At 42.3% G+C, this 27,988-nt stretch overlaps 1 protein-coding gene across 3 annotated transcripts in view; it reads right to left on the reverse strand.

Annotated features, from left to right (window-relative positions):
- The window catches only part of flt1 (fms related receptor tyrosine kinase 1), a 274,841-nt gene that overhangs the window by 211,794 nt on the left and 35,059 nt on the right, over positions 1-27,988 (reverse strand). For all 3 annotated transcript variants that reach the window (XM_070892291.1, XM_070892293.1, XM_070892292.1), the window contains exons 2-3: positions 13,001-13,088; positions 9,983-10,200 (exon numbers count right to left, since the gene is read on the reverse strand). In XM_070892291.1, the coding sequence (XP_070748392.1) occupies positions 9,983-10,200; positions 13,001-13,088 (306 nt within the window). The remainder of the gene's footprint in view (positions 1-9,982; positions 10,201-13,000; positions 13,089-27,988) is intronic.

Genomic DNA, 27,988 nt, shown 5'->3' on the forward strand with positions numbered 1-27,988 from the left:
CAGCCCTGTTGGGTCAAAATTGCTGTCAAGTGAATAAAACAAAGCTCTGTGCAGAACTTTGCTCTTTGGCATACATATACTGGTTAAAGTTTAACGATCACCTGGAAACTTTCAACTACTTCCTCTGTATTTCTCTCCCTCAGCATCTCTGCCTTGCTACCCCACTTCCCCCAATCCCTGCCACCTTCAAAAGCCTCCTTTAAATTATCCTCTTTGATATGGCTTTTTCCACTTTTGCCTCCACTTTCCATTGAGTGTCCATTTGCCAACCACAGCCATATAAAGTTCTGAGATGTCTCTTTGTGCATAGATCTTTAGAAATAAAGGTTGTTTTTAAACTTAGGTTCATACAGCAGCTTCACAAGCAAGTTATACATTCTTGTAAAACCAAATTTACTTTTCAGCAATACAAAATCTAGTTTAATTGGACTATGATTTATTTCATAATTCTCAACCAAACCAGAATCACCTCATCCCACAACAACCATGGAATAGCACTGTTCAAAGTTACAGAGTGATCCAACCCTTCTCGCTCAGTGGATTTAATAACTCACATCTAATCAGACTATTCCCAACTTTGTCGTACAGACATGTTCCCTAGCTGTTTCAGTGTATTTTGAGTAAAGCATTTCTATTGTCTATGATACCACACAAAGAAAAAAGCCAGAAGGAAAAAAATACCCTGAGGACCACTTAATCAGATGAAAGCTGGGATTTGTTTTCTTTTCGTTTGAGGAAAGTTGTATTCTTTAAAAAAAAAATTGTGTTATTTTGTTACATAATACACGTCCTCAACAATCATTATCAGGGAGCAAAAATAATTACTCCCTTGTGGACCATTCAAAAATGGCATAAAATGAAGAAAAAATCTACTTCCACACATAAAGATTATTGCCATGTGGCTTCCTGAGACTCACCATCTCATTGTGGAGATCATGAGAAGAATTAGGAAGAGTTGCTGGGCATTGCTGCATGCAGACATAATGTCACCAGCGACTGAAGCCAGCAGTACACCTATGGGACTGCCACATACTTTAGCCTCAATGCCATCACTGCTGAGAACTGGAGCAGGAAGTGACAACCATAAATGCAAGAAGCACAGTGAGGTCCTGTAATTCTGTCATGGGCAGGTATTTTTTTAAACTGAGGGCTAAACGTTCACCTTCATTTTCGGCGGTTTTCTCGGTGGTACAGCTGTTTTTTGACGAAAAACCGCCCGGCAAAAGTTTCCTCATTACTTTTTTAAAGAGTGCTGCCCACATTTTGAAAAGACTGCCGGGTAGCAAACCGCCGAGAAAACCGCCAGTATGTATGTAAGTTTGGCCTCAACAGTGGACCCATACACACTGCCGAGGAAACTGCCCATGAAAAGCTGCCTGAAACAGGGCAGTAGGTGAGTACCCTGCAAAGAAAAGTAAGTTAAAAATTTTTATAATTATTTTTAGAATTTTAAAACAGCGATTGCGTTTAAAAAGTGTCTTGAGAATGTTTTAGAACTTTTTATTTTTTGTTTACGCGAAAAAATATTTTTTGAGTTTTTCCCCCTCCCTAGGCCCAACTGCAGCCTCGGAGTAAATTTTAAAAAACATTTTAAGAACCGCCCGTTCTCGCTACTTTCAGTTGGAGCCGCCCAGAATTCTGGTGTAAGAACCATTTTCTCATCGGGTGGTTTTAATGACCTAATTAATGGAAACTTTCGCTGGCATTAACTGATGAAGCTTAGCAATATTTTCTGGGCGGCAATCGGGTACTGAGAGCCTTGGGGAAAGTCTAGCCCTGAGACCCTTTACAAAATTTAAAATATGAATCTGGAGATATTTTATGCAGATAGAAGTAATTGTAATTGTCACAAAATAAACATATTTGTGACAATTACAATTATACAGGATAGCTTAAATTCAAATAACTTTCTGATATCTAGATCCCTAATTTGCAAGGTCCAACTTTTGCTTGCTGGTCCAACTGACCTTAAACAGGGCAGCAGTGTTGTAATTGGCCTCAGTGCCCCGGGTTATGGCAAAATCAGTCATCATTGTTATCCAATGACGCCTGCTGGAATTACATGTGTGGGGACAATGGGTGAGGATAGGGCTTGGCTCACCCGCACTGTCCCCTGTGTTTAAATTTAAATATGGACTAATAACGTAATACTATTTGTTGTATTGCTCTAGGAAAGCTTCTGTATCCTGGGAGGCAATGATCCAACTCATAATTACCTACATTGAGAACCAACAACAACATTTATATAGCACCTTTCACATAGGTGAAAATGCCCCGAGACACTTCACAGGAGCATAATAAGGCAAAAATTGACACAAGTCAAAGGAGATATTAAGACAGGTGACTAAAAGCTTGGTCAAAGAGGTAGGTTGAAAGTGTGGTCTTAAAGGAGGAGAAAGAGGTGGAGAGACAGAGAGGTTTAGGGAGGGAATTCTAGAGCTTATAGCTTAGGTGACTAAAGGCATGGCCACAGTGGTGGGATGAAGTGTGTGGGGGATGCACAAGAGACCAGAGTTGAAGGAATTCAGAGTTCTTGGAATGCTGTAGGGTGAAAGAGGTTACAGAAATAGAGAGGAGCTGGGCCATGGAAGGATTTCAACATGAAGATAAGAATTTAAAAATTGAGGTGTTGGTGGACCGATAGACAATGTAGGTCAGCGAGCACAGGGATGATGGGTGAGCGGAACTTGGTGTGGGTTAGAATATGGGTAGCAGAGTTTTGGTTGAGCTCAAATTTATGGAGAGTGGAAGCTGGGAGGCTGGCCTGGAGAGTACTGGAATAATTGAGGTAACACAGCATGAATGAGGGTTTCAGCAGCAGATATGCTGAGGCAAGATTGCATATGGATGTGGAATGGATGTGTTCAATGCTACGTTTTTGAAAGTTTCTACTTTAACTTGACTTACAAAAAATTGTAGAGCTCTGTGTAGAGGTTCATAGTTTCTTTCAGACATAAATAAGTGACATGAAAACAGAATGATAAATTGGCCTGAAATAGTCAATTTGTATTACTGTACTTCACAACTTGTCCTACACGTCCTTACCATTTATTTTCAAATTAATATATTGGACTCCAAATTCTGGCTTTTCATAGAAATTCAATGGTGCTCACCATGTAAGGGTCGACTTCTAAATGGTGGACAGTGAGTGGGAAGGCAGCAATTCAATCAAAATTGGTAATAGCAGGTGGGACATTGTCAATATTAATTCTTCATTTACCTTCGAGTGTCATGATTGAAGGAGCCCTCCCATTAGTTTTCACTCCCTACCTTAGACATACAGGAGGTTTGAATTTGCTCTCCTAGTTAAATATATAATATTCCAGCGTTGTTAAAAATAAAATAAGTGTTCCCCCCTCAATGGCTCAGAATCTTTAACTGGTCAGTACTTGCGCCATAAAGACCAGGATCCCAAGCCTGCATGGAGTTAATTGATCTCCACCAAGGTGCTTGTAGGTGTGCTACAATTGGCTTCAGTGCCACCGAGTTAAGGAGGGAAACATTGGCTAAGACGTCTACTCCTGATCACTTTCCAGCAGACCTGAGGGAAGTGCAAATGTATGGACAGCAGACAGGCGTGGTTTTGATGCCTCCCACCATCAATAACATTAGCAAGACTCATACATTAATAGTGGACAATTGAACGCCCCTAGAACCATAGCCAGTATTCAGAAGAGGAGGAATGGGTACTGTTGGGGGGGGATTACTCATCAGGGGAGGGCAGCAACAGCCAAGTTCATGGCACCATGGGTGGCTCTGCTGCACAGGAGGGCAGGAAAAAGAGTGAGAGAGCTATGTGATGGGGGATTCAATTGTAAGGGGAACAGATAGACATTTCTGCGGCCGCAACCGAGACTCCAGGATGGTATGTTGCCTTCCTGGTGCAAGGGTCAAGGATGTCTCAGAGCGTGTGCAGGGCATTCTGAAAAGGGAGGGTGAACAGCCAATTGTCGTGGTGCACATAGGTACCAACGATATAGGTAAAAAACTGGATGAGCTCATACGAGACGAATTTAGGGAGCTAGGAGCTAAATTAAAAAGTAGGACCTCAAAAGTAATCATCTCAGGATTGCTACCAGTGCGACGTGCTAGTCAGAGTAGGAATCGCAGGATAGCTCAGATGAATACGTGGCTTGAGGAGTGGTGCAGAAGAGAGGGATTCAAATTCCTGCGACATTGGAACCGGTTCTGGGGGAGGTGGGACCAGTACAAAGCGGACGGTCTGCACTTGGGCAGGACCGGAACCAATGTCCTAGGGGGAGTGTTTGCTAGTGCTGTTGGGGAGGAGTTAAACTAATATGGCAGGGGGATGGGAACCAATGCAGGGAGACAGAGGGGAGTAGAATGGGGGCAGAAGCAAAAGATAGAAAGAAGAAAAGTAAAATGGAGGGCAGAGAAACCTAAGGCAAAAAGCAAAAAGGGCCATATTACAGCAAAATTCTAAAGGGGCAAAGTGTGTTAGAAAGAGAAGCCTGAAGGCTCTGTGCCTCAATGCGAGGAGTATTCGAATAAGTTCGACGAATTAACTGCGCAGATAGCAGTTAACGGTTATGATGTAATTGGCATCACAGAGACATGGCTCCAGGGTGACCAAGGCTGGGAACTCAACATCCAGGGGTATTCAACATTTAGGAAGGATAGACAGAAAGGAAAAGGAGGCGGGGTGGCATTGCTGGTTAAAGAGGAAATTAATGCAATAGTAAGAAAGGACATTAGCTTGGATGATGTGGAATCGATATGGGTGGAGCTATGGAATACCAAAGGGCAGAAAACGCTAGTGGGAGTTGTGTACAGACCACCAAACAGTAGTAGTGAGGTTGGGGACAGCATCAAACAAGAAATTAGGATGCGTGCAATAAAGGTACAGCAGTTATCATGGGTGACTTTAATCTACATATTGATTGGGCTAACCAAACTGGTAGCAATACGGTGGAGGAGGATTTCCTGGAGTGTATCAGGGATGGTTTTCCAGACCAATATGTCGAGGAACCAACTAGGGAGCTGGCCATCCTAGAATGGGTGATGTGTAATGAGAAAGGACTAATTAGCAATCTTGTTGGGCGAGGTCCCTTGGGGAAGAGTGAACATAACATGGTAGAATTCTTTATTAAGATGGAGAGTGACACAGTTAATTCAGAAACTAAGGTCCTGAACTTAAGGAAAGGTAACTTTGATGGTTTGAGGCATGAATTGGCTAGAATCGACTGGCAAATGATACTTAAAAGGTTGACAATGGATAGGCAATGGCAAACATTTAAAGAGCACATGGATGAACTTCAGCAATTGTACATCCCTGTCTGAAGTAAAAATAAAATGGGGAGGGTGGCTCAACCGTGGCTAACAAGGGAAATTAATGATAGTGTTACATCCAAGGAAGAGACATATAAATTGGCCAGAAAAAGCAGCAAACTTGAGGACTGGGAGAAATTTAGAATTCAGCAGAGGAGGACAAAGGGTTTAATTAAGAGGGGGAAAATAGAGTACGAGAAGAAGCTTGCCGGGAATATGAAAACTGACTGTAAAAGCTTCTATAGATATGTGAAGAGAAAAAGATTAGTGAAAACAAACGTAGGTCCCTTGCAGTCGGATTCAAGTGAATTTATAATGGGGAACAAAGAAATGGCAGACCAATTGAACAAATACTTTGGTTCTGTCTTCATGAAGGAAGACACAAATAATCTTCCGGAAGTACTAGGGAACCGAGGGTCTAGTGAGAAGGAGAAACTAAAGAATATCCTTATTAGGTGGGAAATTGTGTTAGGGAAATTGATGGGATTGAAGGCCGATAAATCCCTGGGGCCTGATAGTCTGCATCCCAGAGTACTTAAGGAAGTGGCCCTAGAAATAGTGGATGCTTTGGTGATCATTTTCCCACAGTCTATCGACTCTGGATCAGTTCCTATAGACTGGAGGGTAGCTAATGTAACACCACTTTTTAAAAAAGGAGGGAGAGAGAAAGCGGATAATTATAGACCAGTTAGCCTGACATCAGTAGTGGGGAAAATGTTGGAATCAATTATTAAAGATGAAATAGCAGCGCATTTGGAAAGCAGTGACAGGATCGGTCCAATTCAGCATGGATTTATGAAATGGGAAATCATGCTTGACAAATCTTCTGGAATTTTTTGAGGATGTAACTAGTAGAGTGGACAAGGGAGAACCAGTGCATGTGGTGTATTTGGACTTTCAAAAGGCTTTTGACAAGGTCCCACACAAGAGATTGGTGTGCAAAATCAAAGCACATAGTATTGGAGGTAATATACTAATGTGGATAGAGAACTGGTTGGCAGGCAGGAAGCAGAGAGTCGGAATAAACGGGGAGGTCCTTTTCAGAATGGCAGGCAGTGACTAGTGGAGTGCCGCAGGGCTCAGTGCTGGGACCCCAGCTCTTTACAATATACATCAATGATTTAGATGAAGGAATTGAGTGTAATATCTCCAAGTTTGCAGATGACATTAAACTGGGTGGCGGTGTGAGCTGTGAGGGGGACACTAAGAGGCTGCAGGGTGACTTGGACAGGTTAAGTGAGTGGGCAAATACATGACAGATGCAGTATAATGTGGATAAATGTGAGCTTATCCACTTTGGGGGCAAAAACGCAAAGACAGAATATTATCTGAATGGCGGCAGATTAGGAAAAGGGGAGGTGCAACGAGACCTGGGTGTCATGGTTCATCAGTCATTGAAAGTTGGCATACAGGTACAGCAGGCGGTGAAGAAGGCAAATGGTATGTTGGCCTTCATAGCTAGGGGATTTGAGTACAGGAGCAGGGAGGTCTTACTGCAGTTGTACAGGGCCCTGGTGAGGCCTCACCTGGAATATTGTGTTCAGTTTTGGTCTCCTAATCTGAGGCAGGACGTTCTTGCTATTGAGGGAGTGCAGCGAAGGTTCACCAGACTGATTCCCGGGATGGCTGGACTGACATATGAGGAGAGACTGGATCAACTGGGCCTTTATACATTGGAGTTTAGAAGGATGAGAGGGGATCTCATAGAAACATATAAGATTCTGATGGGACGGGACAGGTTAGATGCGGGTAGAATGTTCCCGATTTTGGGGAAGTCCAGAACCAGGGGACATAGTCTTAGGATTAGGGGTAGGCCATTTAGGACTGAGATGAGGAGAAACTTCTTCACTCAGAGAGTTGTTAACCTGTGGAATTCCCTGCCACAGAGAGTTGTTGATGCCAGTTCATTGGATATATTCAAGAGGGAGTTAGATATGGCTCTTACGGCTAAGGGGATCAAGGAGTATGGAGAGAAAGCAGGAAAGGGGTACTGAGGGAATGATCAGCCATGATCTTATTGAATGGTGGTGCAGGCCCGAAGGGCCGAATGGCCTACTCCTGCACCTATTTTCTATGTTTCTATGTTTCTGTGTAAAATAGTGGGGGAATTGAAAACGAAATCCCATGTAAGCTCCAGAAATGGTTTAGATCAGATTCAGTATTACAAAGGAGTAAATTAGTTTACCATATTGCTGATTAGGAGAAACTATTTTTCCAGAATGGTGGAAACAAAATTCAGCATTGTTTAAATCTGAACAAAAATAAATACGGTTGTAGATTATATACAGCACAGTATTTTTCATTACCTAATTATTAATAATTACCTATTGATAAGATAAATAATTTCTAAAAGTATGTGGCTGATAAGAACAGTAATTCTTAAAGCATGAGTTATCACTTCCTCTCTAAACTGAAGGCACTTTTGGTGTGGTTGATGTATTTACAAACAATGCAAACTCACAATTTACAGTTTAAACCTGGGAAAAAGGCAGATCAGTGGCCCTCATGGAGCTAATTTGGGAAGTTGACTAAAACAATGTCCTGCCGCAGGAAACAATACAGAGCCACTAGTGATTCTAATTCTACCACAATCTGTTTCCCAAGTATTGATAGACACTGAAAACACTGGGGTGATTCTTTTTAACTAAAGCCAGCAGAGAATACATTGACTTTTATCAAACTTAAGACATGCTGGTTACATTGTAATATACATCAATTAGATGTCGCACAAGAGCCTCGTTAGAAATACTCAGGTGTTTTTTCTTTTTATTTTATTCATTCTCAGGACAGGAGCGTCACTGGCTATGGCCAGCATTTATTGTCCATCCCTATTTGCCCTTGAGAAGGTGGTGGTGTGCCTTTTTCTTGAACCTCTGCAATGCAACTGGTGAAGGTATTCCCACAGTGTTGTTAGGTAGGGAGTTCCAGGATTTTGACACAGTGACGATGAAAGAATGACAATATATGGTGTAAGAGGAAATATAGCAGCATGGATAGAAAGTTGGTTGATTGGTCGGAAACAAAGAGATAAGGGGAAAATGGGTGTTGCTCGAATTGGAGAAGGGTTGGAAGTGGTGTACCCCAGGGATTGGAGCTGGGCCCATTCTGCACACACACACATTTATATATACACATATACATATATAATGATTTGGACTTGGGCAGAGGAATCTGATGACACTGAAAAAGCAGGAGGTTTGGCAAATAGCAGAGTTGCAACTTTGCATAAGGAGAAACAGATCAGGAAAGTAAATCCATGACTGGAAAAGTTGTGTGGGAAGGAGAGGTTCCAGTTCATGGATCACTCACCAATATTGGGGCAGGAAGGAGCTTGTACTGCTAGACTTGTTTCTAACTCAATATGTAAGAAACCCAACAAGGGAGGAAACACTGCTAGACTTAGTAATAGGAAATTAATGGGATCAGATAAGAAGAATAATCATGAGAGAACATTTAGGGAGTAGTGATCACAATATAATGTTTAAGTTAATGATTGAGACATATAGATAGTACAAAGACCAAAGTAATAGATTGGATAAAAAAGCCAAACATGACGGAATGGGGATGGAGTCAGGGAAGGTAAACTGGTGAAAAACATTGACCAAAAGAAAGAAATACTTGGATTTAAATTGCGCCTTTCATGACCACCGGCTGTCTCAAAGTGTTTACAGCCAATGAAATACTTTTGGAGTGTAGTCATTGTTGTAATGTGGGAAACACAGCAGCTAACTTGCGCACAGCAAACTGTGATAATAACCAGATAATCTGTTTTTGTTATGTTAATTGAGGGATAATTATTGGCCAGGACACCGGGGATAACTCCCCTGCTCTTTTTCAAAATAATGCCGTGGGATCATTTATGTCCACCTGAAAGGGCAGATGGGGCCTCGGTTTAACGTCTCATCTGAAAAACGGCAACTCCGATAGTGCAGCACTCCCTCAGCACTGCACTGGAGTGTCAGCCTAGATTTATTGCTCATGTTCCTGGAGTGGGACTTGAACCCACAACCTTCTGACTCAGAGGCGAGTGTGCTATCCACTGAGCCACAGCTGACACCATTGACAGACAAAGAAGTAAAACAACATGATTCCACAGAAAACTATAACTATGTGGAGAAAGTTACGATATTAAAACAATTTCTATTGCAGCATAGAAGGCGAAGAGAAGGTTTAATAGAGTTTCTTTAAAATTATGAAGAGTTTTGATAGAATATATAGAAATTGATGGGCGTCGGTGATGAGTAGTCACTAATTTAAAATTGTCACTCGAATGAGGGGAGAGGTTAAGAAAACTGTCATCATGGAAAAGGATGTTGGAGCATGAAATGCTTTGTCACAGAGGGTGTTTGAGGCAGAGACCACTGCATCTTTTAAGGACAAGTTGGATAAATACTTTAAGCGGAGGAAGATACACGACTAGTAGGATTAATTTTGGATTGCTCCAGCAAAGAGCTGGCACTGACACAATGGCCTTCTGTGCTGTAAACTTCTATGGTTGTATGGACCTACTGCACATGTCCATGTTTTAACATCCATATTGGATGTTACTAAAAATTTGTGTAAATGCAACCTACATCCTTGCATTACTTTTTAACATTTCATTTCTAACAGAATCAATAAATCATTGAATGTAAAAGGATGTTATAAACAAAAGATATTTTAAAACCAATAATAACTGTGATGTTTGTCTTACCCTTGACAAATATGTAGACTGCAGTTTTTCTTTGTCGAGCATTTGAAGATGAGCTATTGCAGTAATAGAATCCTGTGTCTTTAGCCTGAGCTTTGCTTAAAGTCAGGTTACTACAGTAAGGTCTATCGTTGACCCCACTGTTAAAGTTAATTATACTTAGTCTTTCAGTTCCGTTAATTACATTATCTGGCCAGGACCATAATATTGGTGATGATCCCCTGTCGAAATAAAAAGAAACACATTTCATAGTCTAGTTTATTTTTTCTTTGAAAAAAAATCAGATAACCTTAGAAATATCATCTGTATATTGAAGCTTCAATATTCCCATTTTATTGGCCTGTACATGCAATCAAAAATCAAACCTTGTGTTTTAGTCATCTTAAATAAAAAGAAACCGCAGATGTGGAACTGTGCAATAAAAGTAAAAAATGCTGGAAATATACAGCAGTTTGGTCAGCATCTGTAAACAGAAAAGACCGGTGACAAACCCATTAGGGCCAGTTTTAACCCCTTGCAGCCGATGAGAACAGGGTGTATGGGGGTCAAAATAACAGTCTCCCAGTACTCAGCGTGTATAAGCCACACTCACGCCATGTGCGATGCATCTGGGGCAGCTTTTGAGGCAGTGAAATTCAAAATTGGGGTCTGATGACCTAAGTCAGACACCATTTTAATGCATAGTCATGCAGTCAGCACCTGGTGCCTGCCTTGCCAGCAACAACTGTTGCAAAGGAACAGCAGAACCAAGAGAGCTAATAAAGTAAGTTACTTTTGTTTTCGTGTTTTTGTGTGGGCTAAAAGGAGTAGAAGTGCTCCTCCAGGTCCCACAAGTAAATCTTGGGCCTCTCTTGCCCATTTCCCTGTTCCTCTGACTATGATCACATCCAGCACGTCCAATGCACTAATCTGGCTGCCGGGGACCGTTTCTGTCGTGCCTGCTGCACTCCTGCTCATGTTATTCCTTTGGGTAAGAGTTGCTCTTTCAGTATGGTAATAAGGCCCAAGAATTAAAATGGCCCCGCTCGCCTCTGTTCCCAGGTTGAATTTGGGACTGTTGTGTATTCCCAGCATTTTCTATTTTTAGTTACTTTTTACTTGCACACATGTAGCAACTGGAGTTGCTTTGAACTACAGAACTCAAGGAAACATAACTGCCAGGATTTAAGCTCTTGTATTTTTTTTATATTTGCAATCAATTTTCTTTGGTTAAAAGTCATTTGTATTGTCCAGACCCATATTTTAATTATTAAGAAGTGAGCAGTTTTGTAACTCACTAATTTAAATATTTGCTCACAGCCCTAGGTGAATGGGCTCAAGTAACAGAATCACTTGACAATTCAGACTATCAGTCATCCATGAGTGTTGTAAGTGTTAGAACTGTGAAAGATCACCTTGTTTAACAAAAAGAAAGAAAAAAACATCTTTTTATCTCCCTGCCTCCTAGGATCTCAAAATGAAACAATGACAAGACCAACACCATCTATGGAGAACTCCATCATTCTGTCAACATTTATCTTTATCTTTTTTCAAACTAAAATGATAGGACTTAAAATAGACTGTTACAGAACATCATCCATGTAAAAGTGTAGACTGGCAATATATGTCTCTTACATGACAGAAGATACAATTAATAATTTGCAGATGGATTTAGCTCAATTATACATCTGGGCAAACATATGGCAACTTAAATTTGATACTGACAATTGTGAAGTATTGCATACTAGACAAAATGAGCAACATAAATATGCAGAGATGGAAATAGAATTGCATAGGGAAACTTAGAAAAGGACTCGGGAGTAACAAGCAACTGCAATTTGAGACAATGTGAAGATGTATTTTTTTTTAATGATTAAAATGTTGCGATGCACAATCAGAACAGTGGAGTACAAGTCTAGAAGCTATGCTGAGGCTTTATAATACACTTACTTGTGGTGTTAATTCCCTTCATGCATTAGCGCTCCAATTAACATGATTACATAAATTCTTGCTCTATTTTAGCAGTCATTTGCCAATTTAATTTAAACTGATCTGTACTGCCTGTATATTCTCTGAGGGGTATAGACCCTGGTGGCCTGTATCCTCCTTGAATGGTGTCAACATTTATCTTTATCTTTTTTCAAGCTAAAATGATGGGACTAAAATAGACTGTTACACAACATAATACATGTAAAAGTGTAGACTGGTAATGTATGTATCTCTTTAGCTTCATACTCTTCCTTGATAATGGCAAAGAATTGCATTCTCATTGGGAAAAGTCCTCCCGACTGCTAAAATGCCCTGACAACGGATGGGGAGAAGGGAGGGTTCTGAAAATCATCGGGTGGGATGACCCTGTGAGAGACAGTCAGAATCAAGTGCAAGTCTTTGTAGACATAAGTACAAAAAAAAGTACTTCCAAGCTGCAGAAATCACCATATAAAATGCTCTGAACCTTCAAGCTCACAAACTCCTCACTTCCACCTTGCTCAGGTGATCCTGGCAGCTACTGCTTGTATATTTAAGTGTTTTGTTACGAGGGCAATAGCAGTGTAAAACAAGGAAACTCGCAGTTGGTACGTCACTGGCTCCCACTCTAAAACATGCAAATGCCATTGGGATTCGATGGGTGGATAGCAGGAAGTCTCAAAAATACAAGGAAACTCGTGAGAAGCCTATTAAAAGCACACAAATGGTAGAAACAATTTCCCTATTGTAAAATTTCTTATGCCATTTATACACCACTATTGCACAGAAAATAGTGAGGAAATTCACCCAGAAAGAATACTGATTATTTCTGCTAAATATTTAAAGAGCATGAAATACATTTGGTTGTAAGTAGAGCATGTAGCTTGGCATAGATATCACATAAAGGAACTCATCTAAAATATTATTTTTCACATCCCATATAAATCCCATATCTCATCATGCAACATAATCTGATTTTCTATTTAACACTTTTGTTGAGTAGTAATGGATAGCCTAATGAGAAATGATTCTAATTAAAATATTTTCTATGTACAAATGTTACTGTAAAATTACCTGCATGTTACATGTAGTGTCTGGTTAATGCTAATGACATGTTGCTTAGCTCTTAGGCTAAGTTCAGGACTGAGGAGATTTGATGATCCTGCAAAACAGAAAAAAAGGTTTATTTTCCTCATTGGTTTTCAAACTAATGAAATAGTTCTAAGTTTTTATTCCAATTCTGAGAACCCATTTCCTGCTCAGATGATAAACAATACAACCATAACAACAACATATTGTATTTATATAGCACCTTTAACGAAGTAAAACATCACAAAGCACTTCACCTGAGCAGTATAAAACAAAATTTGACACCGAGCCACATAAGGAGATATTAGGCCAGAAAAGAGGTATTTTTAAGTAGCGTCTTAAAGGAGGAAAGAGAGGTAGAGAGATCAAGAGGTTTAGGGATAGAATTCCAGAGCTTACGGCCTTGGCAGCTGAAGGCATGGCCACCAATGGTGGAGCGATTCAAATTGGGGATGCTCAAGAGATCAGAATTAGAGGAGCGCAGATACCTCGGAGGGTTGCAGGGCTGGAGGTCGGGAGGGGTAAGACTATGGAGGGATTTGAAAACAAGGATGCGAATTTTAAAATCAAGACATTACTTAACTGGGAGCCAATGTAGGTCAGCGAGCACTGGGGTGATGGGTAAACAGGACGTGGAGCGAGTTAGGACACGGGCAGTAGAGTTTTGGATGACCTCAAGTTTATGTTGGGGAGAACGTAGAGATTTTAAGTACTGAATTTGGAGCTAGTGTACACCCTTAAGTAAGGTCATAAGGACAATCTCTCAGTTCCAGAAAAATGAACTAATCATGGATGCTATATTTTTTAATTCAATTTACAATTATAGCAACATAAATGGAAACAATGCCGACAAGTTGTAATATCAGGGTTCTGTGAGAGTTATAGTGGGTAAGTATGAAACAATTGAATACTTGCAGTTCACAATAGATTCAATACAGGAAGTCTTATTATACTGTACTTCCTCGAGTCCCAAATGGCTAGAGAAAGCTACAAATTTAAATTCAATAGAGGGTTGCCCCCATATCCTTTTCAATGTAATAAATTTGTTCTGTCTAACAAAATTAAAGCTGAATATATTGTTTCATTTTCAAAGCAGTTACATTCAAGGTCTTCAATCAGACAAATTGTTTTCATTTGAACTGCTTTGACCCTACACTAAAAGACTCAAGAAAGAGTTAAAACTATGTGTTAGCCACATAGCTACAGGTGCATCTGTCAAAATGCATCAAGATAACGTTACTGATATCCTTAGTTCAAGGTTTTATCATAATTTAATGCTGAACTTTATTCTGAATGGCAAAACCAACACTTAGTAAAACAAATGTTTCTCTGCTAGCTTGCAAATAAATAGTATAGTTTGTTAATAATGTATTATCCTCTGAACACGCAGATGTACAGCAATCCTGTTCTTTAAAATGTATGTATTTTCTTCAATAATTGAAAATTAGGTTCTGTCAATAAAGCATTGCATTCCCAACTCAGTGGGCCCCAAACTTAAATACCAGCTTTAACTGATATTTATACTTATCTGTCATCATTAGCTTATTGTCACTGATTTTTGACTGGGGGAGGGTTGGTAATGAAGAATTTGCAGATCAATCCCACGCATCAGAGGCATACCACGTGTTGATCATTCACAAATCTTGTTAGTGGGAGTTCCACAGAAATCACTCTCAAAAGGTATCTTTGAGGGTTTATTTTCATTTTTACCCAAACTAAAATATAAAAAATGTAGCATTTGAGATACTCAGTGACATAGCATCACTGTGTTACCAATGTAATTGCTTTCCATTACTCTATGCTCCAAGATGTTAATGTGTTTTGCTGATCACTCACCACAGTGGCAATGCTCCAAGATCTCTATATGTCAGACTGACAGTCTAACTAAGCATTTTAGAGTACTTGTTTCAGTCCAAACATTCTATAGAGTATTTGGTTTCTCCACTGTTATGTAAAAGCCAATGCTTTTATTAAACCATTAGTTTGAAAGGACTGAGATGCCCAATAATTTTTTTTTCAATGTACAGAGATTAGCTACATATAGATTCCACAAAGAATACATTGTTCTCGCCCTTCTTGCATATATTTTTCTTAAAATAACTCAAGAATTAAAGCTCAAAGCCAATATTTTTTTTAAAATTTGGTTTTTTTCTTTATTGACATTAAGATGCCACCCTTTTAAGATATTTCTAACTCCTATGCCTTCTTAAATCTTTCTTGCTAAGGTAGGCTGCGAGGGTAGCCAGCTAGCTCCAAGCCAGTGTCTCTGTGAACGTGTTCAGGAGTGGTAAATGAATGATTCGCTGTCCAATTTCCCCTTCCCCCTGAAGGGAAGCACCTGCCATCTGCTAAGCACCTCTCATAGTGCCAAGACTTAGAAATTCAGCATGTGGTAAAATCATAAGTCCAGATCCATGTTACTTGCTTCATGGTGCCGCAAATTGGAGTTGTGTCTTTGCACTGTCAAAATTATAATTATTTAGCCTGTTCCTAAGTTTGTTTATAACTTTTTCAGCTTACCTCAACCGCACAGAGATGTGCAATTACAATACCAATTCTATATTATTTCAAATCCTGGCATGGCTTCAGAAACAAAATGTCTTCAGATATAAATCTACTTGAATACCTTGAGAAAGTAAATCAATTATTGGACGCGAGTACCCAATCGATATAATTTATTTGGATTTTCATCTGCTAATTAGTAAAGTTCTGCTGCACTTTGTTCTGGATCATCTACAGTTCAAACTATTTATCAATAAAATGTAGGAAGCACTTCTAATAACATTGTCATGTTTGCACATTGGGCTATGAAACTTGGATGAATGGATGATAAGGAAAATTACTTGATTATCAATCACTCACTAAAAGCCATCATCATCATTATTATCATCATAGGCAGTCCCTTGAAAACGAGGAAGACTTGCTTCCATTCTAAAAGTAATTTCTCAGGTGACTGTACAGTCTAAAAGGGAATTACAGTCTCTGTCACAGGTGGGACAGACAGTGGTTGAAGGAATGGGTGGGTGGGGAGTCTGGTTTGCCGCATGCTCCTTCCGCTATCTGCGCTGGTTTCTGCATGCTCTCGGCGATGAGACTCGAGGTACTCAACGCCCTCCCGGATGCTCTTCCTCCACTTAGGGCGGTCTTGGGCCAGGGATTCTTAGGTGCAAGTGGGGATGTTGCCCTTTATCAAGGAGACTTTGAGGGTGTCCTTGAAACGTTTCTTCTGCCCACCTGGGGCTCGCTTGCCGTGTAGGACTTCCGAGTAGAGCGCTTGCTTTGGGAGTCTCGTGTCAGGCATGCGGACGATGTGACCCGCACAACAGTCAAGTATGGTCAATGCTTTGATGCTGGTCAGATCGAGAACACTGACGTTGGTGCGTATATGGTCTACGTCTCTGAGCCATATCGGAGGGTGGGTATTACTACTGTCCTGTAGACCATAAGCTTGGTGCCAGATTTGAGGTCCTGGACTTCAAGCACTCTCTTCCTCAGGTGACCGAAGGCTGCGCTGGCGCACTGGAGGCTGTGTTGGACCTCGTCGTCGATGTCTGCCCTTGCTGATAGTAAGCTCCCAATGTATGGAAAATGGTTCACGTTGTCCGTGGATTTTGATGACCTGAGGGCAGTGCTGTGTGGAGGGGTCAGGTTGATGGAGGATCTTTGTCTTACGGATGTTTAGTGTAAGGCCCATGCTTTCATATGCCCTGGTGAAGATGTTGACTAAAAGTATCCAGTCAGTATGAGATGGTTATCAAAAGTATTAAGAGTGGTTACATCATTTCAAGAGAGAACCACAGAAATGATATAGGTTGGAATTAAAAGTGATAAAGAAAACATTATTGGAAGCTGCTTTTGACCAACAGCTCAACATTAACAAGTAGACACACACCTGAATTCCCTATTGGATTTATTAGTGACTGTCTTATATTTATGGCCCCTAGTTTTGATCTCCCCACAAGTGAAAACATCTCTGCATTTAAACGATCAAATCCTTTCATAATCTTAAAGACCTCAATCAGGTCACACCTCAGCCTTCTCATTTCTAGAGAAAAGAGCACCAATCTGTAGAATCTTTCCTGAGGCTAATTAAGGCTAACTAAAATTAGTACTGGAAGCAGTAAGACAGCAAAGGGGATATACATGAGAATCCAAAAGAAAATGGGAGAGCAAATAGATGAAATTCTGGATAATATGTTTCAGGAAATTCCATAAATACAAATGCTTCAGTAAAGAGAATGTTATCCTGACTTTCAAAAAAGAAGCAAATCGTCGACCCTTGATTTATAGACCATACAGCAATGTTATTGGGGTAAATGTTCAAAATAATTTTACAGGATGCTACAAGAAAGTCAAGGCAAAAAGCAACATTTTGTACTTCACAAATAATCTGCAATTCTTTCAAGATGTCATTGAATTGGTTATGAGGGTAATCTAGTTTACCTATATTTTCAGAAGCCAATCCACATTAAAAATTGAAGGAAGGAAACAAAGAGTAGGGGTCAAAGGCAGTTCTCAGAGTGGTTGAAAGTGGGTAATGGTCTTCTATTCTGGTACTACATCTGTTACTCAATATATCAATAATTCAGGTATAGAACTAGAGGGACTGGTATCCAAATTTGCAGACAATATTAAAATAGGAGGCATAGTAAGTAATTCTTAGGACCAAAGGAAGCTTATCTGAGAGGTATTTAAAATTATGAGGAGATGGAACAGAGTAGATAGAAACAGACTGTTTCCAGTGATTAAGGGGTTTAGAACAAGGGGACATAGATATAAGATTAAATACAAGAGATTTAGGACAGAGCAGGATAAATGTTTTAACACAGAGGGTTGCGGAATGTACTACCAGGAGTTGGTGATTAAACTAAAGACCATTGTTGAAGGAAAGAGGGATAAAGGGATTTGGGAATTTGGCGGAAACATGGGACTAGGGTTATTGCTCCAGTGGAGGATAAATACCATCACTGACTGGTTGGGCTGAACAGCCTGTTTCTGCGTTGTCCTCTCCATGTAATTCTATGAGTATTATAATGAGGATTAAGGTCCATAGTATTCATAACAAATTAGTTAACTGCATTAAAATGATATTGCAATAGAATGCAGATGGTTGTTAAGTGGAAAAAGTTCTAGCCTACGGAAGCTACTAGTGGAGTTCCGCAGAATTCAGTTCTAGGGCAATATCGAGATGAGTATTTATGGAAATTTGCTACTGATGCTAATCCCAGTATCAGTTTACAAGTATAAGGAAGTGATAGCTTTCAAAGGAATCTGGGTCAATTAAATGGGTTATGAAGGAATTGTAAATGTAAGTAAATAACAGTGAAACAGGAAATGTGAGATGTTCAAATATGATGAAGGACTCTATTTTAAGTAGGCCAGATAAACCAAGACCCGTAGGGGCACAATCATAGGAAAATAGGAGCAGGAATAGGCCATTCAGCCCCTCAAACCTATTCCACCATCCATTTAGATCTTGGCTGATCTGTATCTTAATTCTTGGCTGATCTGTATATGGCCAGCCTTAGTTTCCTAACCCTAATACCCTTTCCTAAAATCTATCAATCTCAGTTTTGGCATTTTCAATTAAACTAGCCGTAACCGGTTTTTGGCAAGAGTTTCAAATTGTGTGACAAAGTGCTTCCTGATAACACCCTAATAGCCTAGGTTTAATTTTAAGGTTATGCCCCCCTTGTTCTGGGCTCCCTCCACCAGAGGAAATAGTTTCTCTCTATCTATCCTATCAATTCCTTTAATCATCTTAAACATCTCAATTATATTACCCCTTAATGTTCGATACTCAATGTAATACAAGCCTAGTCTATGCAACCTGTCCTCATAATTTAAGCCTTTTAGCATTCTGGTGAGTCTGCACTGCACCCCCTTCAAGTCCAGTATGTCCTTTTTGAGTGCCCAGAATTGAACACAGTACTCTAAATGGGGTCCAACCAGAGCTTTATATAACTGCAACATAACTTGAACTCCTTTGTATTCATGTCAGTAGCCGCCCCCGCAAGATAAAGACCAACATTCTGTTAACCTTTTACATATTTTGTGTACCTGCCCAGTGTCTTTCCATACTATTTATTCAGCGTAGGTCTGGTCCACCCAAATTCATTATCAGAATAAAATTAATTAACAAATTAAATTAGAATGGTGAGGTCAGTGAAATTAGAATAAAGATTCCATGTAGTGACCATCAGTTACAAAAGGCATTCAGTAAACAGCAAAACACCACATATTCATGCTCAAAGGTCTCTTTGGTAAAAACAATTGCTTGAAATATGGGCAAGCAGTCAGAGGAAACTTGCCGGGAAGCCTATGTGTCCTGGACAGCTTTGAAAGAAAGAAAAGAAAGAAATTGGATTTACATAGCGCCTTTTAGGACCTCAGGACGTCCCAAAGCGCTTTACATCCAATAAAGTACTTTTGAAGTGTAGTCACTGTTGTAATGCAGGACATTGACTGCCCTGGAACAGACCCACCAGATGATCTTCCAATCTGTGGATCACCCGCTCTTTGTAGAGCTCGCACTACGGAATAAAAATTGCTCGGGTTCTACAATGGGCAGGTATTTCGGATGAATGCCAACACTGGGCAGATTACCGTCCAGGCAGTGAAGTCAAAAAAATTACTCCAGTGGCTATTAAATAACTGAGCTGATACATTTAAAAACAACTTACATTTGCCAGTCACGGTCAAGACCACAAACAGCTCATGTACTGATTTAATATTGCTGGATGAAAAGTTTAATTAAAATATTCTGTCAAGCCAAATACTCCTTACTTGACCGAAACTAAGAAACACAATTTAAAATAGCCCATTAGATCATTCTTTTTGAAGTTTTCTCCTGCCTCATTCTAGGTACATACCATCTGGACTGGGGTCAAGCAGGGCTGCGTCATTGCACCAATGCTCTTCTTGATCTTCCCTGCTGCAATGCTCCATCTCACTATTAACAAGCTTCCCGCTGCAGTGGAACAAAACTATAGATCCAATGGGAACCTGTTCAACCTATGTAGCCTCCAGGCTGGATCCAAGGTCGTCCCATTCTCTGTCATCGAACTACAATACGTGGACGACGCTTGCATCTGCGCACACCCAGCGGCCGAACTCCAAGCCATCGTCAACATCTTCACCGAGGCTTACGAAAGCATAGGCCTAATGCTAAACATCTGTAAGACAAAGTGTTATGTATGTATGCTTGGGTTTACTAGCCACCAGATGGCGCCACTGTCGAAGGTCATTGGACTGTGTGCATGTGTGTGCGGCCCAGGTATAAAAGGCCAGCCATCTTGTAATGTAATCACTTTGGGCCCTAATAAAGTAGAGCCAGGTTTGTACCTGTTCGGAGTGTACAGTATTCAGTCTATTGAGTTATTGCATGCACAACATTTGGCGACGAGGTAACAAGAACCTTCGCATGCAAAAATGAGCACAATTGGAATTCTGGAGCGATTTGTGGAGGGAGAAGATTGGGCAGACTATGTAGCCCGCTTGAACCAGTACTTGGTGATCAACAAAATGGAGAAAGAGGCAGACGCAGTTCGGCGCCAGGCGGTCCTCCTCACAGTTTGCGGTCCGAAAATCTATGGACTCATAAAGAATCTCCTCTCGCCCTGAAGTCCAACGGACAAGGACTATGAAACATTGTGTACTCTGATACGTGACCATCTCAAACCAGATGAAGGCATCATCATCTCAAGATATCAATTCTATACGCATGTTCGTTCTGAGGGCCAGGATGTATTGGAATTCGTTGCCGACCTAAGACGTCTAGATGGATCGTGTAAGTTTGAAACTGCATTAGAAGACATGCTGCAGGACTTCTTTGTAATCGGCATCAACCACGAGGTGATCCTGCGTAAGCTACTGACAGTGGAGATGCTGGATTTGAGCAAGGCCATCACGGTTGCCCAGGCATGCATGATGACGGACAAAAGTGTAAAGCAGATATCATTGAAAAATTGGAACTCGGCAAGTACTGTAAACAAGATAGTATTGTCGTTTGGCAGAGCTGCATGTGACAGGGCCTACCCGACTGCGTACGCGAAACCTGTGGCTGCTTAAAGTCTGCCAACGGGAATGAATCCGATATCACCGTGTTGGCGTTGTGGGGGAAATCATCGGCATCATCAGTGTCAGTTTAAACAGTATATTTGTAAAGGCTGTTCGAGAGTGGGGCATCTCCAGCGCATGTGTCCGCAACTGAGCAAGCGTGCTGCAACACACCACATGGAGGATCATGCCCAGTCTAGCGCGAATCCGGATATGTAATCCGAGATACCAGAGGAGGAAGTGTATGGACTGTATTCATTCCTAACAAAGAGCCAACCGATAATTAATGTAAAACTTAATGGTGTGCCGATATCGATGGAATTGGACACGGGTGCGAGTCAATCAATAATGAGCCAGAGGACGTTCGACAGGCTGAAGGATACTCAGCTGAGTCCAGTCAATGCCAAGTTGCATACGTATACTAAAGGACTCATAACGGTGATTTGCAGTGCAGTAATCAAAGTGTCGTATGATGGTGTGGTTCACGATTTACCGTTATGGATTGTTCCAGACAATGGTCCAACGCTGTTTGGCAGGAACTGGTTTGAAAAAATTTAATGGAACTGGAACGCGATCTATTATATATGTAGGCACCTTGTTAATGACTCCACGAGGCAGGGGTATGGTACTTAAACTGTGAAGTCTGTAGTCCTTTATTTGCAGCTCCGAGAGTGAGGACACCAAGAGGTGAACTCCCTTTTATACTGAGTTACCTGCAGTGTGCAGGGTAACCGTTAGGTCTCCAGCAGCAGCACCCTCTGATGTAGAGGTAAAGTGTGTACAGGGTTAAGGTACATTCAGTGTTACAGACATTATATGACAATACAAGCATGCATACATAACAACACTCCCACCTAAGCATTTTTCAAGTCCTTATTGCCATGACCTGGGGAGGTGATCAGTAGTGGGCTATGGGAGGTTTTGCTGAGAGTTGTGTGGGTGCCAGGTGTGAGCCCTGTACTTGAGGCTGGCATCATACATTTCCCCCCTCCTCACACACAGATCATGTGGGTTCCACTGTTGTAGTGTGGGTAAGTGTGTGGTGGTGGGCAGGGCCACAGGACTGTGTGGGCACCTTGTCCTCCATTCGGGATGAAGATCTGGTCATCCCAGGGTTCGCCAAGAAAGCTGGAGGGTACTGGCCTCTCGATCCTGGTGCTGGCCCTGGTTGCCAGGAGGTGTAGGGCCGGTCTGGGGCAGGTTGCCAGTGGTGGTGGCTATGCTGCCCATTGACCACTGTCCCTGTAGTTGGTCTGCTCCCACTGGGGTGTGTGTGAGCCCTTCCTGGGGCATCACATTTGTTCCAAAAGACAAGGCTACATGGTCAGGTTGCCCGCTGGACCTGAGGGTCTCCGACAGGGGGATTCCTCTAGCATTTACATTGTCCCTGTAGAACCCAGTGGCCTTTAACAGTCTCCTACTTGTATACATGACACATTGGCTCTGATCATACATAGTCGAGTCTACATTATTAACTACCTTTACATTGTTAATTACAGCATTTACATCACTTTCTTGTATCATAGTCTCCCCATACATGGTTACATTAGTCATTTTGAACTTTCTACCATAATCATCAGACATTACAAGTTTGTTCTTAACCTTACTGTCACAAGCATTCATTTCATTTTTCTCATCCATTACTCCGGCAGCACAATTCCTGATTACATTATCATACCTGCACTCGCTAACTGCATTTTTAACTTTCAAGTCCTTGTCATCTTTCAATTGAAACTGTCCCTTTAAATTCTTTGGGTTACCGGTCTCCTTTCAGGGGGCCATCCAATCCGGTTCGCCGTTCGGTGCCACGTGTCACTCCTCCAACGCTGCCCCTTGTGGTCTGGTCGCAGCCATTTTGATTTTAGGTTCTTCGCCTCGTGGTGCAGCTGCCACCTTGTTCTCCTCCAGGTAGGCTGTGGTGATCTTTTCCTCCTCAGGTTCAGCCATGGACGTCAGGAATCCACTTTTCTCGACGGTATTCGTCCCTTGGCGTCCTGCCACGGCCCTGAAAGTGAAGTTTGGATTTTCGGTTCCGGAGATCTCGCCATGGTGTAGTGAAGTCGACACTGCGCAGTCGAGCTGGACGGTGGGATCTCGAGGTCTAGCGATGGATCCATGTTCGGGGCTGCATTGGATGTCGATTGCTGGAGCCCTGAGGCCGTCATCACTTCGACCGACTTGGACCTGCTTCATCCAACTTCTTCCCAGCAGCGTTGGACCATCGCCGGCAACAATCCACAGGGGGAGTTTGTTCATCACGTCCGCCCTGGGAGACCTGGATGTCCACGCTGCCAACGACTGGGATTTTACCTTTGGTATAGGTGAGCAGCTTCGCTTCGATAGGTGACAGTTTTGGTTGATTGGCGGGATTGATCCAAAGTTTTTCAAAGGTCGTCTGGCTCATCAAAGATTGGCTCGCCCCCACGTCGATCTCCAACGAAACTGGAACTCTGTCGATGTCTACTTTCATCTTCCATGGAGAACTTTCGATGGAAAAGGTATAAATTCCGTACTCTTCTTCCAGGGGTTGAGCTGCTTCATCTTCATCTGTGCCGGAGCCACAGTGATCAGTCAACTCTTCAGAGACGCGGTGAGTAAAGCTTTTTCTGCACATTCTCTGAAAGTGCCCTTTCTCTTTGCAGCCTTTACATGTATAATCTTTGTAGCGGCACTGGTGGGTCCTGTGGTTTCCGCCACAGCCCCAGCACGGGGCCAGCCGGTTTGCCCCATGTGGCGGACTCAGGGTTGCGGGACTTGGGGCAGCATTTCTGCCTTTAGAAGTAGCTATTCGGTGCATTGCGTTCATTGGTTTAGAGTCCTAGGTCAATATTCGCTTGGAGTCGCCAACCGAAACCATGTAGGCCTGGCTCACTTTAATTGCCTTCTGCAGGGTGACTGTGATGTCTGCAGAGAGCAATTTGTGGAGGAGGCCCTCATGGCCGATTTCGATAACAAATATGTCCCTTAGTGCTTCGCTAAGGTGGTCGCCAAAATCACACGATGCAGCCAATCTTCTTAAATGTGCAGCATACTTAGCAATTTCTTGGCCTTCGGGTTACCCGTGAGTATAGAACTGGTGCCTGGCTGTGAGGATGTTTTCTTTTGGTTTTAGTTGCTCCTGTATTAGTGTTACGAGTTCCTCATAACTTTTGGTTGTTGTCCTCTCTGGGGCTAGCAAGTCCCTGACGAGACAATGGATGGTGGGCCCACAACTGCTAAACAGGATGGCCCTGCACTTGTTCGGTAGTATAGCCACTGTGTCCCCATCCAGGTCGTTGGCTATGAAGAAATGTTCCAATCTTTCCACGAAAGTCTCCCAATCTTCCCCATCGATGAATTGTTGAAAGTTGCTGAGATTCGACATCTTGTGTGTGTAGTTTGTGACCTCGTCACCAGTTATTATATATGTAGGCACCTTGTTAATGACTCCACAAGGCAAGGGTATGGTACTTAAACTGTGAAGACTGTAGTCCTTTATTTTCAGCTCTTAGAGTGAGGACACCAAGAGGCGAGCTCCCTTTTATACTGGGTAACCTGCAGTGTGCAGGTAACCCTTAGATCTCCAGCAGCAGCACCCTCTTGTGTACAGGTAAGGTGTGTACAGGGTGGAGGTACATTCAGTGTTACAGACATCATATAACAATATAAGCATGCATATATAACAAGATCAAAGAGTTGTCGTCGGAGGATGATACTCCATGTGCTCAAATGCTGAGCAAGTTCCCCTCACTGTTTGAACCAGGCATCGGCAATTTCACAGGAGCCAAGGTGCAGATCCACATGGACTCGGATGCAAGACCCATCCATCATAAAGCTCGGACAGTTCCGTGCATGATGAGGGAGAAGGTCGAAATCAAACTGGACAGACTCCAGCATGAAGGGATCATGTCACCAGTCGAATTTAACAAATGGGCCAGCCCCATTGTTCCCGTGTTGAAAAGTAATGGCACTGTCAGGATTTGTGGAGACTACAAGGTTACGATTAACCGAGTTTCGAAACAGGATCAATACCCGTTAGCGAAGGCTGATGACCTGTTTGCAACGCTAGCCGGGGGGAAGTCGTTCATAAAACTGGAACTAATGTCGGCCTATATGACACAGGAGCTGGTCGACACGTCAAAGAAACTTACATGCATCAACACTCATAAAGGACTGTTTATCTACAACAGGTGCCGTTTTGGAATTCGCTTGGCTGCAACCATATTTCAGAGGAACATGGAGAGTCTACTGAAGTTCGTCCCCAGAACCATCGTGTTCCAAGATGACATACTGGTCACAGGTCGTGACTCCGCCGAACATCTGAACCACCTGGAAGAGGTTCTACATCGTCTGGACAAAGTGGGACTCAGACTGAAATGCTCAAAGTGCATCTTCATGGCATCGGAAGTCGAATTCCTGGAGAGGAAAATTGCTGCTGACGGTATCGGGCCTATAGACTCGAAAACCAAGGCCATCAAAAATGTACCCAAGCCTCAGAATGTGACAGAGCTGCGTTCGTTCCTTGGTCTACTCAACTTCTTCGGTAATTTCCTACCTGGATTGAGCACTTTATTAGAACCACTGCAAATGTTGCTAAGAAAAGGTGACAAGTGGGTTTGGATCTCAAGATAGAGCTTTTGAGAATGCTACTAATCTGCTTTGCTCTAACAAGCTGCTGGTATATTATGATCTGTGTAAGCGTCTAGTATTGGCCTGTGATGCTTCGTCATATGGAGCTGGTTGTGTGCTCCAACAAGCTAATGAATCGGGCAAATTACAACCTGTTGCATATGCTTCAAAAAGTTTGTCAAAGGAGGAAAGAGCCTACAGCATGGTAGAAAAAGAAGTGTGTATGGGGTTTAAAAGATGCACCAGTATCTGTTTGGTCTTCGGTTTGAACTGGAAACCGATCACAAGCCACTCATTTCATTCTTTTCGGAAAACAAAGGTATCAATACCAATGCATCATCCCGCATCCAGAGGTGGATGCTGACATTATCTGCCTATGATTATGTCATTTGCCATAGACCTGGCACTGAGAATTGTGCCGATGCATTGAGCCGTCTGCCGTTGCCCACACCGGAGCAACCAGCAGACCTACTGTTAGTCATGGATACTTTTGAAAGTGAAGGAACCCCTGTCATGGCCCAACAAGTTAATGATCTGGATCAGCCAGGACCCGATATTATCAGTTGTGAAACGTTGTATCCTTAGTGGTGATTGGTCTGCCATAACCAAGCAAATGTGTGAGGAGACCAAACCTTACATCCATCGCAAAGACGAACTATCCATTCAATCAGATTGTATACTGTGGGGTAATCGTGTTATGCCCAAGAAAGGCAGAGAGAAATTTGTGCATGATCTACATAGCACGCATCCTGGTGTTGTCAAGATGAAAGCCATTGCCAAGTCTCGTGTATGGTGGCCTGGAATTGACTCTGATCTGGAATCATGTGTGCATCAGTGCAACACTCGCATGCAGCTTAGTAAAGCACAAGCGGAATTGCCGCTGAGTCTGTGGTCGTGGCCATCTAAACCATGGTCCAGGATCCACATCGACTTTGCAGGTCCCTTCCTGGGAAAGATGTTCTTAGTTGTGTGGATGCTTATTCCAAGTGGATAGAGTGTACAATCATGTCATCCAGCACATCCACAGCTACCATTGAGAGCCTTCGTGCCATGTTTGCTACGCATGGTCTGCCTGACATCGTTGTAAGCGACAACGGATCTTGCTTCACCAGTATGGAGTTTCAAGAATTCATGAAACTGAATGGTATCAAACATGTGAGGTAAGCACCATTCAAACCCGCATCCAATGGACAAGCAGAGCGTGTGGTCCAAACCATCAAGCAGAGTATGAAACGTGTAATTCAAGGTTCACTGCAAACTCGCTTGTCACGCATATTGCTTAGTTACAGGACAAGACCCCATACCCTTACCAGGGTCTCCCCTGCTGAACTATTGATGAAGAGAGGTCCCAAGACCAGGTTCTCTCTTGTCCACCCTGACTTGAATAATCGTGTCGAATACAGACGTCAAAGTCAGCAAGGGTATCATGATCGCGCTACTGTGTCATGCGACATTTCTATCAATGATCCTGTGTATGTACTGAATTATGGTCAAGGTCCCAAATGGATCGCCGGTATTGTTACGGCCAAGGAGGGTAACAGGGTGCTTATCGTTAATCTCAAGATTGGGCAGACATGCAGGAAACATGTTGATCAGATAAAGCTGCGGCACATGGATGAACCGGAACAGTCTGAGGAAGACACAATCAGTGACCAACCAACCTACCCTCAGTCATCAGAGGACTCCGCTGTCATCATTGAATCTGGACTTTCAATCCCTGATATGGTCAATGAATCTGGACTTTCAATCCCTGACGTGGTCATTGCCACTTCCATCAGATCGGCTACCCAGCCCCCAGTCATAACAGACTCAGAACGCTCGGCTAAGGCTGGAGTTGAACTGGGACGTTCAACTCAGGAGCGGAAAGCCCCGGACCGTCTCAATTTGTAAAAAGACCGTTACTAATATCATAAAGGGGGATAATGTCATGTATGTATGCTTGGTTTTACTAGCCACCAGGTGGCGCCACTGTCGGAGGTCACTGGGCTGTGTGCACGTGTGTGCGGCCCAGGTATAAAAGGTCAGCCATCTTGTAATGTAAGCACTTTGGGCCCTAATAAAGTAGAGCCAGGTTTGTACCTGTTTGGATTTTACAGTATTCAGTCTATTGAGTTATTGCATACACAACACAAAGCTCCTCCACCAACCTGACCCTGCCACACAGTACTGCCTCGCACTCATCAAAATCCATGGCTCGGCCTTAGACGATGTGGACCATTTTCCATACCTCGGAAACCTACTGTCAGCAAGGTCAGACATCAATGAAGAAGTCCAACACCGCCTCCAGTGTACCAATGGAGCCTTCGG

The sequence above is a fragment of the Pristiophorus japonicus genome, chromosome 10, assembly GCF_044704955.1.
Source record: "Pristiophorus japonicus isolate sPriJap1 chromosome 10, sPriJap1.hap1, whole genome shotgun sequence".
NCBI classification, from domain to species: Eukaryota; Metazoa; Chordata; class Chondrichthyes; family Pristiophoridae; genus Pristiophorus; species Pristiophorus japonicus.